Genomic DNA, 16278 nt, shown 5'->3' on the forward strand with positions numbered 1-16278 from the left:
CACAATTTATAAATAAGGTAGGGAAATTCTAGTTATTGTTCCTAAACAAAATAAAAAGTATATAATTTTTTTAGTGTTGCTAACTCTTTCTGGTGTTTATTATCTTATGACCATTTTAAATATTGGATATTGCTTATTATTCTTGTTTTCACATTTCTCTGCAAAATTTATCAGCATTAAAAACAATATTTGGAGTGTTCCCTCTAATTTTGATCTATATTGTAATCAGTATATTGTTTGCCTTTTTATTACACAGACACTTGGAATATAGTAACCACGCATATAATTAGGATTAATTAAAATGCAGGAATAAACAGGTAAACTAAAGCCCAGGGCATACCCTTATCACTGCCTATGTTCATATGTTGCATTTCCAAGGAATTGTTAAACATCACAGTCTGGAAATTGGCAGAATCTACAAACGTTTGTATATTAATTCATGAGAGACAGAAATAGTGTTACTTACATAGTTCACATTTGATTCCATACTCTTTTGCAATATTGTTGATTCGAATGAGGGGTGTGTTGCCAATTTGAGCAAGGACATTTGGGAAAATCTTGGGCGAACTCTTGCTGCAAAGAAGATGAATGACATCTATTTTAGCCCAGTGCCGTAAAACACAATAAAACTCTCCAGTAATGAATACAACACTTGATGTGCTGTTGACTCAATTACAATAGTAAGGTCCTTGATTTGGTCTGCAGTCTGTGATGAATTAAGCTCTTGTAGGTAATTTAGAATGGCAACAAAGGGCTACAACCAGTCAAGCCTCACTGCCCTGCAGCAGCAGAGGTCTAGGTTCAATCCTGCCTTTAGGTGCTGTCTGTGTGGAGTTCATACGTTCTCCCTGTGCTTTATTTACAGGGAGCTTGGGTTTCTTCCCACATTCTAAAATTGTGTCAGCTGGTAGTTTCATTGGTCACTGTGACTTGCCCCTATTGTGTAGTTGAGTTGTAAGATCTGGGAATGTGAATGAAATTGTGGGGAGAATTAAATAAAAACTAAATTAAAGTCAGATTAATGTAAGTCGTGGTTGATGGTTAGTGCAGATTGAGTGGATTTCTGTGCTGTATCTCTCTATAACTCTGATGTTCTTGTTCTCCAGCCATGATATATTTTGAAAATGGTGCACAGGTAGGAATTAGATAGAAGGAAACAGTGCCTGGACTGCTATTCCAGCCCCAGCCAGCACTCTGAAATAAAACTGAAAACTCTGGTCATTCAGCAATGCAGGCAGCAGTAGCCATGGAAAGGAAAACAAAGCTTACATTTCAGGTCAAAGTCTCTTCATCAGAATGTTAATAGTTTTGGCTTAGTTTCTCTTTCTACAGATGATACTTGACCAGAATTTTACGTTTTTAATTCTCCATGTTCATTTTATATTTTGATTTTTCAGAATCCCAACTTTCACTATACACAGTAGGTTTATTCAATCAGGAGTTTCTTTGGGTAATCTATCATTACAGCTTGCAAAGTTGTAGACTTTCAAAGAAACTGGGTAAAAATTCCATTGTACTATGTTGGGAAATCTTCCAATGACCAGGCTAATATCTTTCCTTCGACATTGTCAACAAAATTTGATCTGATCATATATTTTATTGAAGCTTCATGTAATTATTGTTCTATGCAAAACAGCTCATGAATTCATCTGTGTGAGGTGAAAGCAAAGCACTGGGATAACTTTTAATTTGATTACTGGTTTTGGGTGGATGGCTCACAAAGGGCAACAGTTAGTGAGTGTCCAATTTGGTTTGAGGTCTTAGTTTTGTCAGCAAATGAAGTGTGGACACTCCGAGACAGCCTGTTACCTCACTGCATAGACAAGATCAGAGGAGGTGGATGCAGGTGCCGAAATTGGATGGGTTGGGAGCGGTGCTAGCTGAAAATGCACAGCTAAACTTGGAAACTCACTGGATATAGGACTCCAGTAGTTAAAAATTACAAAGGTTACAAGATTTTCTGAATAAGCTCACAACCAGGGTCTTCTCGTTTTCATCTTTGTCTTCAGCAGAAAAGAACTCAAGGCCATTAGGGGTGGCTGTAAAATTGCCTGCAGAGAAAGGACAACCATTCCACATTAAAGGGCCCAAATTCATGAAAGCCTGGAGATGAGTTGAACTTTCATATTCTTCACTCAAGATCATTGGGCAGTTTTTTCAAATGTATTTAGTTCCTCAGTTTATAAATTACAAAACTGTAGTGAGTAGACTAATTATACTTTAAGTACAAGTATTGTGTCAGGTCTAAACCTAGTGCTTAAGATAGAAAATGCAATGAAACCAGATGTATAGTGATGAATAAAGCCTATAGCTTCAGTCAGTATGAGATAAATCAAAGGTGCTCAAAGATGAATTTCTCTTTCTAAAACCCCTTGACTGTCAAGCATGTCTTATACAGCCGCATTATCCAGTGGAGAATTGAGAGATCAGCAGTTTCATAGAAGGGATTAAAATGACAGCTTCCAATGTTTATCAGTATTGTCAAGTACCTCACAAATGTTCAGATCTGTGGCCTCCTGCAATTATGATTTTCCTTTATTTTCAGAAGATAAAGCTTCTGAATTAGATAAAGCTTGAAGTTCTCCAGTGTACTTTTGAATCCTGGAATCATTGAAGTTATGGTGTAGAAGAAGGCTGTTCAACCCATCGTATTCATGCTAGCCAAAGAATAGATTTTAGGATAATCCCACCCCTTTGTTCTTCATGAAACCTGATATGTTATAGGTCTTCAGGTACTTTTGAAATGTGATGAGTTTTGCCAGTTCTATTATCCTCTCACACTCGTCAAGTAAAACATATTTTTTCTCAATTCTCCTCTAATCTTCCTACCTTTGGCTTACCTTTGCTAACAACCAACCTCAATGCTATGAGCAATAGGTCCTGCTTCTTTATCCTATCTCTACCACTTAAGGGGTGTATGGGGTGTCTAGGGAGAGGTAGCACCTCTGGTGGGGGGTCTGCCGTGCCCTTTTTCAGGGCAGCTCGTCCATCTTTGGTCCCCACCTGGCGCTCAGCTCCCACCTGTGGCTCCAGGTAGCTGTAACACATGCAGCGGCCACACCCCGGTAAACCGTTTTGGCAGGCGGGCCAAACCAGGTGAGGCTAGCCAACGGGTCTTCGACCCTCGGTAAGGTAGGGGATCTATCTATCCCAGCATGTGAAGTCTGGCCATGGCGGATTGAGCAGAAGAGACCGATTAATGGTCCAATGGTCAAGAAGGCAGGCCAGCAGGCGTTGGTGGAGTGCTAAGAGCATGACAAGGCACTTAGACGTCCTGATCATCCACTGCAAGAGGTGGTGATCTCTTTAAACTCACCCAGCAGAAGGCAAAGGCAAACCACTGCTGTTACCTGCCGAGTACATGATTTCCCAATATATCAGAGCGGCGTGGAGGGAAATGGTCCGCCAACTGGAATTTCCAGCTGCGACCTAAAACGAGCGATACCACTTAAAATGTTATTTACATCAGTTATGTCTCCCCCCGCTCTCCTTTGTTCTAAGTGAAACAAATCCAACCTGGATAGTTTCTCCTCATGACCATACGACTCTGGCCCAGGTCATTGATACCAAGTAAAGGAAAGTTGCTGTTCTCAGACCTCTGGTCTAGTGGATTTCAGGACAAGTTTCCAAGCCTGAGCATCTGTGGAGATCTTAGCCTCACAATAAAGTAAATTTGGTTGGCCTCATCTCTAGTTGGGCAGCCTCTTGACAGTGCAGATTCTGAATTGTCCACAATTGAGCAGGCCCCTCAGGTCAGGATTCTCATGTTCCACTCTTTGACTTACTGGTGTGTCGATCAGCTGGGCAGAAGCTTAACCACGTGGCCATTTACCCTACAGGACACCAACCAGCATGAAGTGAGCAAAAAAACTGATTGGCACAATGTAGTAAGTTGACAAGGCTCTCCTTTGACAGCCCCTTCCAAACTTTTAGACTTCTGTCATCTAAAAGGACAACATCAACAAAGGTAGAGGAATCTCACCACCTGAAAAATTCCCTTCAAGTACATCCAACCATCTGACTTGGAAATACGCCTCTGGTTCTTTAGGTGTCTGGTACTAAATGGGCTTTGACACTAATTCCCATGTCCTGTGAGTGAATAACAATATAAGTCACAATTCATCTATCATCATTCTTGGAACTCTTAATACTTTACCACTTGAACTGAAGGAGTTTAGGGAAATGCTCACTGCTACTCTCCCAAAGATAGCTAGGAATGGGGAATAAATATTAATTTTGACAGTGAAGCTTGCATTCTGTAAAAGTATAAATAGAAAATAAAACATGAATCTTATGGAATTCCACAAATAAGAGGAGCTTCTACCTTTGCAGGGTTTATACATCAGGTCTGCTGAACCCTTTGATTAGATTACAGTCTTGCAATCCATTCTGTATTCACTCTTAAGTGTTGGTAAGGATTCCATTAGATGAAGCAGTTGTAGATAATAGATTATCTTCCAGAGAGTTAAGTGAATAACAGCATAAACAAACTGAATGTTTAATCCAGTGTCCTTCATGTTTAAAGATCTTGATAACTCTTTCAGGGTTACGTCAAGTGCTGTTGGACATTAATAGTTAAACTGAATCATCACGTCAATCTTTATCAAGACCACTGACTTTTAAAATACCTGATTGCTATCTACCAAAACATCACTGAGAAGTATTTAGTAAGAAAACTTTACCAGAGGCTACAAAGCAAAGTTTTAGTTTATACAGCTTTATGTGTCTCATTTGTTCTGATACTTTTAGTATGTGGTACTCACATCACACCGTTGGAGAGTGGAGGTTTAAATGTTGGCATTTCAGGACTCCAGAAACACTGAGATGAATGGTCTTGCTCCATCTTTCCCCTTGCTTGAAGCCCTTGTATCTCTTTAGATGTCTCCACGTCAACCAAAAATCTAAGAGCAAATTAAAAATGATAATACTTTTACTTTTATGCTTCCGCATTTTATAAATGGTATATTGAATGTCCATGAAGGACTGAGCTAAATCAAGGCTCCAATTTCAATTGTCTGTGTTCACTGCATTAGCCAGTATCATGGAGGTAACAGTAATTATAACATAATGGACCTCACTTCTCTGATTTAAGAAGCAATGCCTCTAATGAATGGGTTCCCAACCTGGGGTCCATGGACCCCTCAGTTAATGGTAGGGGTCCATGGGATGAAAAAAAAGGGTTGGGAACGCCTGGTCTAATGTGTTCTTGATTCTTATCCTACAATCCTGCAGTCAGGAATTCTACTGCCATGGGACATTGAAAGATTGGGCTTTCAAACACTTTATGGGTGCTTTTTTTGAGGAAACATAGTGACATTGTGAAGAATGAGAGGGGGGGTCTTATCAAAACATACAGAATTTTGAAAGGGATAGATAAGATAGAAGTCGGAAAGTTGTTTTCATTGGTAAGTGAGGTTAGAACTAGGTGACATTGCCTCAAGATTCAGGGGAGAAGACTTAGGACGGAGATGAGGAGAAACTGTTTTTCCCCAGGGAGTGGTGAATCTGTGGAATTCTCTGCCCAGGGAAGCGGTTGAGGTTTCTTCACTAAATATATTTAAGATACAGTTAGGTAGGTTTTTACGTAGTAGGGGAGTTAAGGGTTATGGGGAAAAGGCAGGTAAATGGACAACACACATCAAAGTTGCTGGTGAACGCAGCGGGCCAGGCAGCATCTCTAGGAAGAGGTACAGTCGACGTTTCAGGCCGAGACCCTTCGTCAGGACTAAATGAAGGAAGAGTTAGTAAGAGATTTGAAAGTTGGAGGGGGAGGAGGAGATCCAAAATGATAGGAGAAGACAGGAGGGGGAGGGATGGAGCCAAGAGCTGGACAGGTGATTGGCAAAAGGGGATATGAGAGGATCATGGGACAGGATCAGGATTATATTCCGTCTGGGTAGCTTCCAACCTGATGGCATGAACATTGACTTCTCTAACTTCCGCTAATACCCCACGTCCCCCTCATACCCCATCTGTTATTTATTTTTATACACACATTCTTTCTCTCACTCTCCTTTTTCTCCCTCTGTCCCTCTGACTATACCCCTTGCCCATCCTCTGGGTTCCCCCCCCCCCCGTCTTTCTCCCCGGACCTCCTGTCCCAGGATCCTCTCGTATCCCCTTTGCCAATCACCTGTCCAGCTCTTGGCTCCATCCCTCCCCCTCCTGTCTTCTCCTATCATTTTGGATCTCCCCCTCCCCCTTCCACTTTCAAATCTCTTACTAACTCTTCCTTCAGTTAGTCCTGACGCAGGGTCTCGGCCTGAAACATCAACTGTAGCTCTTCCTAGAGATGCTGCCTGGCCTGCTGCGTTCAGCAGCAACTTTGATGTGTGTTGCTTGAATTTCCAGCATCTGCAGAATTCCTGTTGTTTGCGTCAGGTAAATGGAGCTGAGTTTACGGACAGATCAGCCATGATCTTATTGAATGGCGGAGCTGGCTCAATGGGCCGGATGGCCTACTCCTGCTCCTATTTCTTATGTTCATTGACTCATTATAAGATAACATTGAACTGATATTAAAGCGGAGAAAATGCATACTGATTATATTTACTGTATTAATTATGAATAAAATACATTTTCAAAAGAAAATTAAAATAGACTGTCAGTATCTAATGATCATGCAGGTTTTCCACAAGATCCTCAATTCTCAGTTTCAATCAGGCTGAAAATTGCAATGCAAAGGCATTCAAATACATTTGACGAATATGTATTGCACAGTAACTTATTCATTGGCTTAACAGAAGATTAGAAGACACCTCTCAACCATTAAGCTCGTAAAACACTCTGCCCATCTTTAAAAGGAGAGAGATGAAAGGCAAGACAGCCTGCTAAAGAGAAGTCCCGCTCCCTCAAACGGAATATTGCTGAAAACAAAAACCCTTAAAAGAGGCAAAGCCAGTAAATTCTAATGCGGACCATTTAATTTGATCTAAAACAATCCAATAAAATGAGTTGGCATCATTGTTCGTTACTTTGGAAATAATTCGGAAGATGTGTAACCCGGGTGGTTGGTGGTTGGGTTGAGTTGTTCTCCGATCTTCGCAATTTACTTGAAAATGTTTTATCAGCATGCATAAGGGAGACCTTTACAGAAAGGCCACGCATTCAGAGGACACACCACTATCAACAGTGCACTGACGATGTCTCCTCGCATGGTGATGAAAAGTTGGCAAGTAAATTGCCAAGGTCAGAGAACAATTGAACCCATTATTTTACATTATTTTTGAAAGGCTCATGTTTTCATTAAATTGTACATCTGATCAAACCCAATGTTCATAAAATATTGCAGATGTTGAAAATCTGGAAAATTAAAAAATATCACGAATACTATACAGTTTAAAGCAACTTAATGATTTTAACTAATCCTTGCCCCACTTTGTTTTAACTTTGGAGAGAATTACGTATTTAAATGTGAGATTTGGAGCGCATTGATACAAACCACACACACAAATTTTAATATAAAAGAAACCTATTAGACCTTAAAAATGCATTCAGCAATTTTCAGAAACTAGTTTATCTGTAAATTTTTTAAACTCGGGTTTAACTTTGCTTATTGAATGCAGAGAATTGTTTACTTTTTTCAGATTTCCTTAAATTGAGAAGGTCATATTCAAGTGGATATGCTGTGAAATTTTAGTACCTGGGTGTTCCACATCTGGACTCAAAACAGTCCTGTCATAAAATGTACTGACGAGGTTTATCAGCTGGAATCTGTACTCATAATAGGATCTCAGTGTTTGAATATGTGTGTTCTAAAGTCATGAACGTCCTAGGGTAAAGGCTGGTGGCTTGCTATGGAACTGATGACATCAATCATCAAGACAGAGCCCATCAGCTTTTCAATATAGCTCATTATGTATACGTTGGTTGTGATTTTTGTTATTACAATAGGAACCACACATTAGCTGGAACATAGTCTTGAACGTTCCAAGGATGTCCAGTCAGACTCTCCCTTTTAAAGCATCTTTCACAAATGCATAAAAGAGTCTGTGAATACTTTTGTAAACTATAGGAATTACCTTATATTTTCTTTGCAAATACCCGTTTTTTGTTGAATAAATTTAGATACCCATTTTACACTGAGATGAACGCAAACAAAACAATTCCAGACATTTTCTCCTGTACTGCTTATGTGCAAAAACACTTTTCCAAGCTGCAATTGATTACAATTCCCAGTTTAATCAGCATAATGGCAGTCATTACAAAAACTGATACTACCTTGTTTTTTCCAATTGCTCGACACAGTTATTACTATGAATGCCGTTGTTTTAATATTAAAAGTAGACATTAAGAGATAGATAAAAAATAAATCACATTAAAGCATACCTGTGGAATATCAGCAGTCAAAAAAGCTGATGTGTTTCTCCTGAAGAAGGTAGTGATCTAAGGGGAGGGCAGAGTGAAGTAAGATTTTACTTCAACAGTGCACTGGCAGATTTATTGATAAGACTTAGTGCCTATCTTCGGTGCTGTGACCTTATGGCTCATGAACCCTCCTACTTGGTACTTTTCCTTTATATTCATTCCATTTTCTTTACAATTTGAAGGTAATGTTATTTGCAACCAACTTTTTATTTTTACTGTTTTTAAATTTTAAAAGGTTAGAAGGAAGTTATTTTCAGTAACACACGTCAAAGTTGCTGGTGAACGCAGCAGGCCAGGCAGCCATCTCTAGGAAGAGGTACAGTCGATGTTTCAGGCCGAGACGTGAGTCCTGACGAAGGGTCTCGGCCTGAAACGTCGACTGTACCTCTTCCTAGAGATGCTGCCTGGCCTGCTGCGTTCACCAGCAACTTTGATGTGTGTTGCTTGAATTTCCAGCATCTGCAGAATTCCTGTTGTTTGAGTTATTTTCAGTACTTCAGTTTGTTGTAGTATCAAATGGATTATGTGAATGGATGGTGGATTTGTTTTTTTTTATTGCTCATGGAGGATATGGGCATCTTAGTCAAGACCACGTTTCCCTCATTCCCCCACGTAACCCAGAGTGGCATTCAGCTGTTGCAGAGAATGTTCTTTTTTAATCTTTTTCTCAGCGTCCAATGAGATGATGCATTCTGGAGTTCTAGGTAAAGAAGTATAAACAATATTCATTAATCTCCTAATATTAAAGAAGGAGTAACGATTTTTAATAAATCCAGTCTGATCAACAGAAATAATTTGAAGTAATACATTCTCCAGTCTTATTGCCAATATTTTAGAAAAAATCTTAGAATCCGCATTCAGCAAGATATAGGCCTATAAGATGCACATTCAGTAGGATCCTTATCTTTTTTAAGAATTAGGGAAATAGAAGCTCGATAAAAAGATTGAGGTAATTTACCTATAGATACTGCATCCATAAAGGTTCTACATAACCAAGGAGAAAGTATAGTAGAGGAGGATTTTAAAATTTCTGCTGTATAACCGTCTGGATCAGGTGCTTTACCTGAATTCATCGAAGAAATAGCATTTTTTATTTCTTCTACCGTAATAGGTACATCTAGTTTTAAACGTTCATTAGGTGGTAATTTTGGAATATTCAATTTCTTTAAAAATTTGTGCATTAAAGTGGAGTCATCAGGAAATTCTGATGGGTATAAAGAAGTATAAAATTCTTGAAAGGATTTGTTTATCTCATCATGATCAACCGTCAGAGTACCATCATTTTTATGAATCTTAACAATCTGGCGTTTAACCGAAGCCGATTTCAGTTGATTAGCCAGTAGTTTCCCAGTTTTATCACCACGTATATAGAATTGACTCCGAGTTTTAATTAATTGATTTTCAATCGAAGATGATAGTAATAGACTATGTTCCATTTGAAGTTCGACTCTCTCTTCAAAAATAATGTTTAAGAGCTAATCAGACTGCTAGTTTTGGAGACAGCATACTGGGTAAAGACAGCAGAAATCTTACCCTGAAGAACGTGAATGAAGCAAAGTGGTTAATTGGTTTATTATTCTCACGTGTACCAAGGTACAGCAAAAAACTTGTCTTGTTTACCATTCATACAGATCAGTTCATTACAATGGTGCGTTGAAGTAAAGCAATATCAGAGTGCAGAATAAAGGGTTTACAGAGAAAGAGCACTGCATGTAGACAAAACTATATAGCGGGGTAAATTGAAGTCAAGGGTCCATCTGATTGAACTAGGGATCCTGTCATTTAACAACAGTGGGATAGCTGTCCGTCCTTGAGATTGATGGTGCATGCATTCAGGCTTATGTATCATCTGTGTGACAAGAGGGGAGGGAAGGAAGAATGAATGGTATGGGTGGGGCCTTTGATTATGCTGGCTGCTTTAGCAAGGAGTTCGAGCAGAAGTTGGCCGTGCAGGACGAATGTATAGGACACAGAGTAGGGGGCTGAAATTGGAGCCATGTGGGGAACCAGTATTGAGGATAGTTGCTGCATATCCTTTCTGATTGCGGTCTGTTGGTCAGGAAGTCAAGGATCCAGATGCAGGGGGAGGTGTTGAGTTCAAGGTCCAGGACAGCTCCAAGATATGACTTGCCAGTAATTTCAGCTGGATACGTTCCTGCACACCTGGCTGCCAGGGAGCTACCTTCTCTCATAGCCCAGTTAGAAAACAGCACAGCTTTGAGCTATCCTTTTTCGAAACACCACTAAACTCTCTTTAGTTAATCCTCATAATACTGATCACAAGATGGATTTGTTCCATTCCAAGTACTACTTACCTTTAAGTATTTTCTTTATTTATTCTAATGAACTCTCATAGCAAAAATAGTAGAAATATTCACCTTAGTTTAATTGCCAATCACATTCCCGACCATTGCCAAACCTCTGTGCTTTCGAGCTCTGTGGGTCGTACTCCTTGCACCCACCTATCCCACTGGCAGAAATATCACACCACTAAACCAGTGGCCAGTGTTCGTACATTCTACAGATCCCCACAGATTCTGTGCATGAAAGCCCAGACACTTACCGAAAACAACACTCTGCACTCCGAGGGCAACTGAGAAATGGAGATTCCTGTTACCCCATTTACAGAGACATCACTGATTAATTCAGTAGGTTGACAATTTTCATTTGCATCTTTCTGTTTATTCTCATATTGTCACCTAACAGTTAGGAAGGTTTCATAGACAAAATGAAAAAATAGCAGATAATGAAATTATAAGTCAGGAAACAGAAGTGAGTACATTTTGCACTCAGCGGGCATTTCTGCTGACATCCGAGATGACTTGCTTGAACAATTTGGGCTTGGGGTGATAAGATAGAAGACTGGAGTTTATAGTTAACTGAAGCAATAATCAACAGCAGAAGAGATTAGATTAAAATACAAAGATATAGAACAGCAGCCTTATGTAAAGTAGGAGCAGATGGAACATTTCAAAATTTTATGTGCAGTGTATTTTTTATCTTAAATTTCGGAATTTAAAATGAAATGTGTAAATGAGAATTGAAGATTAAATTATAGATAGAAGGCTAATAAGAGTGCATTGAATAGGAAAAGGGAAAGAGCGTGATTTATTTTTTAAAATTCACTTTAACATTAGCTGTTTCTGTCAAGCTAATACTTCATTGCTGAAGGAACAGTTGGAATAGGCTATTGACTCAATATTGGGTTTTGTTTAAATACCGTAGAAAGTTTAAACTAAACTCCTTCAATATGAAGGTGAGTGTAATAGTCGAGATCATTTTAATTCAGACCAAAATTTAACGTGCAATGTATCTTGTATTTATATGCCAACATTAACAAAATAAAAGAGCCAAAGGTACTGTAAGAGCAATGTATCTATTTTCACTTTCTGTATTGTATTTTATGGTGCACATTTTTATTACAATTTACAGTAATTTGTCATGTAGGTCAGGGCATGGTAGAAGTAAATTAGTATAGTCATATATGCACCTTTTGTGCCATTAGTTTAGTTAGTGATAGACGAAGCAAGGGATGTATATTTTTTTGTTGACTGCTCTCTTTACTCACTTATATCACTCATTCTGCAAACTTTCATGAATATTGATAATTCCATTATCACTATTTTTGATCGCTCGTCTTTGCTGGTTTCATAGTAAAGATTGAACGTACTTTTTTGACTTGGAACTCAGTTATTTGGAAGTGCATTATACAGTGTTAATTCCCTCAATAAGTCTCTCAGCAGTTTTGGTTTGGTTTTTAAGTAGCCGCTACAGGTTCATCACACCAGGAGCATAAAAGAAAAATTGGACTCAAGAGTCTGAAGAAATATTAGGCCAAGTGATCAAATGTGTACAGTTGGTATGGAGTATCTTAAAGTGGGAGTAGGGGTTCAAGAAATTTCAACAGGGAAATCCAGAGCTGCCCAGGCAATAGAATGGACAACCATGAACAAAGGAGTGATGAAAACTGGGGATGTACAAGAGGCCAGACCTAGAGAAGCACTGAGATTTTGGAAGGTTTCAGGACTGAAGAAAGTTACAGATAAAAGTGCCTGGCAAGATCATGGTTGCTTTTGATAACCAGGGTGAGAATTTAAAAACAGAGGCATTCCTAGACTGAGAAGAATGTTGTAAAAATGGGTAAGTGGGCCTTGGTGTAACCATTCTAATACAGTAGTATTTTGGATGACCTTGGACTTTGCCATTCAGCACAACAAAGAATATGTAGAACGCCATGCCAATCACATACAGACCACTTATGGATTTTTGCTCATTCGTAATGAAAGGTTAAAAAAAGTGTATGTTCCGTGATAATTTCAAAAACTATTAATGTATGATTTTGTTTCTCTGCCCAAAATTTAAAACAAAATTAATTAAAGGAAAAACACAAGAAAATCTGCAGATGCTGGATATCCAACACACAAATATCACATGCAAGATGCTAGAGGAACTCAGCAGGCCAGGCAGCATCTATGGAAAAGAGTAAACAATGGGTTTCGGACCGACGATCAGGACTGGAAAGGAAGAGAGACGAAGTCAGAATAAGAAGGTGGGAGGAAGAAGTCATTGATCGGAGTACTGCGCAGACGCAACAGAAGTGTTCCCGTGCAGGTCCAGTGAAGAGCTTTAAAAAGCAGGAAGTTTTTCGATAGGAGTTGTTGACTGGAGGACGGTGCAGATGCAACAGAAGCATTCCTGCTTCGGTAAGAACAGACGGAGGGAAGGTAAGTAGGTAAGTTTATTCCTCATTTCTTATTTAAATCTTAGAGACCGTGTTAGGGAACTGGAGCTGCAGCTCGATGACCTTCAACTTGTTAGGGAAAGTGAAGCAGTGATAGATAGGAATGACATGAAGGTGGTCACAGCAAGGCTGCAGGAGACAGATAAATGAATAACTGTTAGGAGAGGGAAGGGAGAACATCAGTTAGTGGAGAGCACACCTGTGGCTGTCCCCTTAACAATAGATACTCCATTTTGAGTATTGTTAGGGAGGTGGGGGAACCTACCTGGGGGAAGCAACAGCGGCCGTGTCTCAGGCACTGAGTCTGGCCCTGTAGGTAAGACGAGTAGGGAGCAGAAGAGGCTGGCAGCAGTAATAGGGGACTCTATAATCAGGGGGACAGATAGGCAATTCTGTGGACACAAGAAGGAAACACGGATGGTAGTTTGCCTTCCAGGTGCCAGAGACCGAGATGTTTCTGGGTGTGTCTACAATATCCTGAAAAGGGAGGATGAGCAGCAGTCGTGGTACATATTGGTACCAATGACATAGGTAGAAAAAGGGAGGAGGTCCTGAAAAAAGAATACAGGGAGTTAGGAAGGAAGCTGAGAAGCAGGACCTCAAAGGTAGTGATCTCGGGATTGCCGCCTGTGCCACACAACAGTGAGGATTAGGAATAGAATGAGGTGGCAGATAAATTGGAGCAGGGAGCAGGGATTCAGATTTCTGGATAATTGGGACCTCTTCTGGGGCAGATGGGACCTGTAACAAAAGGGACGAGTTGTACTTGAATCTGAGTGGGACCAATACTTTTGTGGGCAGGTTTACTAGAGCTGTTGGGAGTGGTTTAAACTAATATGGCGGGGGGGATGGGAACCAGTATGGTAGAGCTGAGGAAGAGCCAACAGGTTTACAAGTAGATGATGGATGTAACATGAATATAAGGAAGGACAAGCCAATGATTGGGTACAAATGCAGACAGAGCAAAGAGTTAAATTGTACCACAGAGGCTAAATTCAGAAGATCAAAGAATACTGAATTCAAATTGCTGTATTTAAATGCATGTAGCATTTGAAATTAATGGCTTTGTGGCAAAGTTTGCAGATGATATAAAGATAGGTGTCGGGGTAGGAGGAAGCAATGCGATTGCAGCAGGACTTAGTCAAATTGGAAGGATGGACAAAAAAGTGGCAGATGGAATACAATGTTGGGAAATGTATGATAATGCATGTTGGTAAAAGGAGCAATAGTGCAGACTATTATCTAAATGGGGAGAAAGTTCAAACATCAGAGGTGCAGAGAGACTTAGGAGTCATCGTGCAAGACTCTTAGAAGGTTAATTTACAGGTTGAGCCTGTGGTAAAGAAGGCAAACACAATGTTGGCATTTATTTCAAGGGGAAAGGAGATAATGCTGAGCCTTTATAAGACACTAGTCAGGCCGCACTTGGAGTATTGTCAACAGTTTTGGGCCCCTTATCTTAGAATGGATGTGTCGTCATTGAAGAGAGTCCAGAGGAGGTTCATGTGGATGATTCCAGGAATGAAAGGGTTAACATATGAGGAGCATTTGGCAGCTTTGGGCCTGTACTCACTGGAATTTAGAAGAATGTGTGGGGATCTCATTGAAACCCACCGAAATTTGAAAGGAATAGATAGGGTGGATGTGGAGAGGATGTTTTCTATGGTGGAGTTATCAAGAACTAGAGGGAACAGCTTCAAAATTGAGGGGCGACCCTTTAGAACAGACAGAAGGAGGAATATTTTTAGCCAAAGAGTAGTGATCTGTGGAATGCGCTGCCACAGACTGCGGTGGAGGCCAAGTCCATGGGTATACTTAAGGTGGAAGTTGATTGTTTTCTGATCGGTCAGGGCATCAGAGGAAATGGCGAGAAGGCAGGTGCATGGGGTTGAGTGGAATCTGGGATCAGCCATGATGGAATGGCGGAGCAAACTCGATGTTGGGCCCAGGATAGACCTCAGATGTTTACTTCCAGGAATATGAAGTTGAGCACTCTTCCCACTTCTGATCCCTCGATGAGGACTGGTGCATGTTCCCTTGTCTTACCCGTTCTGAAGTCCACAATCAATTCTTTGGTCTTGATGTTGAGTGCGATGTTTTCGCTGTGACACCGCTCAGCCAACTGATCTATCTTGCTCCTGTATGCCTGCTCGTCGCTATCTGAAATTCTGACAAAAATAGTTGTGTCGTCAGCATAGTTATAGATGGCATTTGAGCTGTGCCTGGCCACACAGTCAAGAATGTAGAGAGAGTAGAGCAGTGGGCTAAGCACACATCCTCGAGGTGCGCCTGAGTTGATTATCAGCGAGATAGAGATGTTATTTCTGATCCGCACAGACTGTGAGGAAGTCAAGGATCTAGTTGTGCAGCGGGAGTTACCCAGGTTGTGGAGCTTTTTGATCAGAAATGTGGGAATAATTGTGTTAAACACTGAGTTGTAGTCAACAAACAGCAGCCTGACATAAATATTAGTGCTGTCCAAGTGATCCAAGGCTGCATGAAACGATAATGAGATCGCATCTGCTGCAGACCTATTGTGACAATAGGCAAATTGCAGTGGGTCCAGATGGCTGGCAGGCTAGAGCTGGTGATTCATTGGGCCGTTTTGACTACCTGTTGTAAAGCCTTCTTGTGCACCACAGTGCAGTTTCCATGGCATGCAGTGATGCAGCTTGTTAAGATGTGCATTGCCACGACTTTGAAACTTCAGGCCTTGGGTTCTTCTCCCTCCTCTCTGCAGGCTGTCTCTTCGTTGTTGGTGATGAGCCCCACCACTGTCCTGTCACCAGCAAACTTGACAACGTGATTACACGGGTGTTTGGCCGTGCAGTCACATGTGAGCAGGGTGTACAGCAATCAGCTCAGCACACAGCCCTGGGGGACGCCCATGTTGAGGATGACGGGGAGGGAGGAGTGGTTGTGCATCCTGTCCATCCGAGGTCTGCTAGTTACGAAGTCCAACACCCAGCTGCACAGTGGTGTATTTGGACTGCGGAGTTGGACTTTGTTCACCAAGGTCTATCACCACAGAATCTCCTACCTGTCTACCTAATTATTGTATCTCCTAACACCAGTTCCTTTCTTGGCTTCACCCTTTCCTGCTGAGGCTCACAACTAGCTGCAGTGCCACTGACCTGGCAATGGCTGTGCCCTGATATGTCACCACCCCA

The 16278-nt window shown here is 40.7% G+C and overlaps 1 protein-coding gene across 1 annotated transcript in view; it reads right to left on the minus strand.

Moving 5' to 3' along the window:
• The window catches only part of LOC134341036 (cystathionine beta-synthase-like), a 76210-nt gene that overhangs the window by 45149 nt on the left and 14783 nt on the right, over window positions 1–16278 (minus strand). Inside the window, exons 2-3 of the mRNA XM_063038771.1 lie at window positions 4764–4901; window positions 467–573 (exon numbers count right to left, since the gene is read on the minus strand). Coding sequence (XP_062894841.1) covers window positions 467–573; window positions 4764–4901 — 245 coding nt within the window. The remainder of the gene's footprint in view (window positions 1–466; window positions 574–4763; window positions 4902–16278) is intronic.

Source organism: Mobula hypostoma, chromosome X2 (genome assembly GCF_963921235.1).
Source record: "Mobula hypostoma chromosome X2, sMobHyp1.1, whole genome shotgun sequence".
Taxonomy (NCBI): Eukaryota; Metazoa; Chordata; class Chondrichthyes; order Myliobatiformes; family Myliobatidae; genus Mobula; species Mobula hypostoma.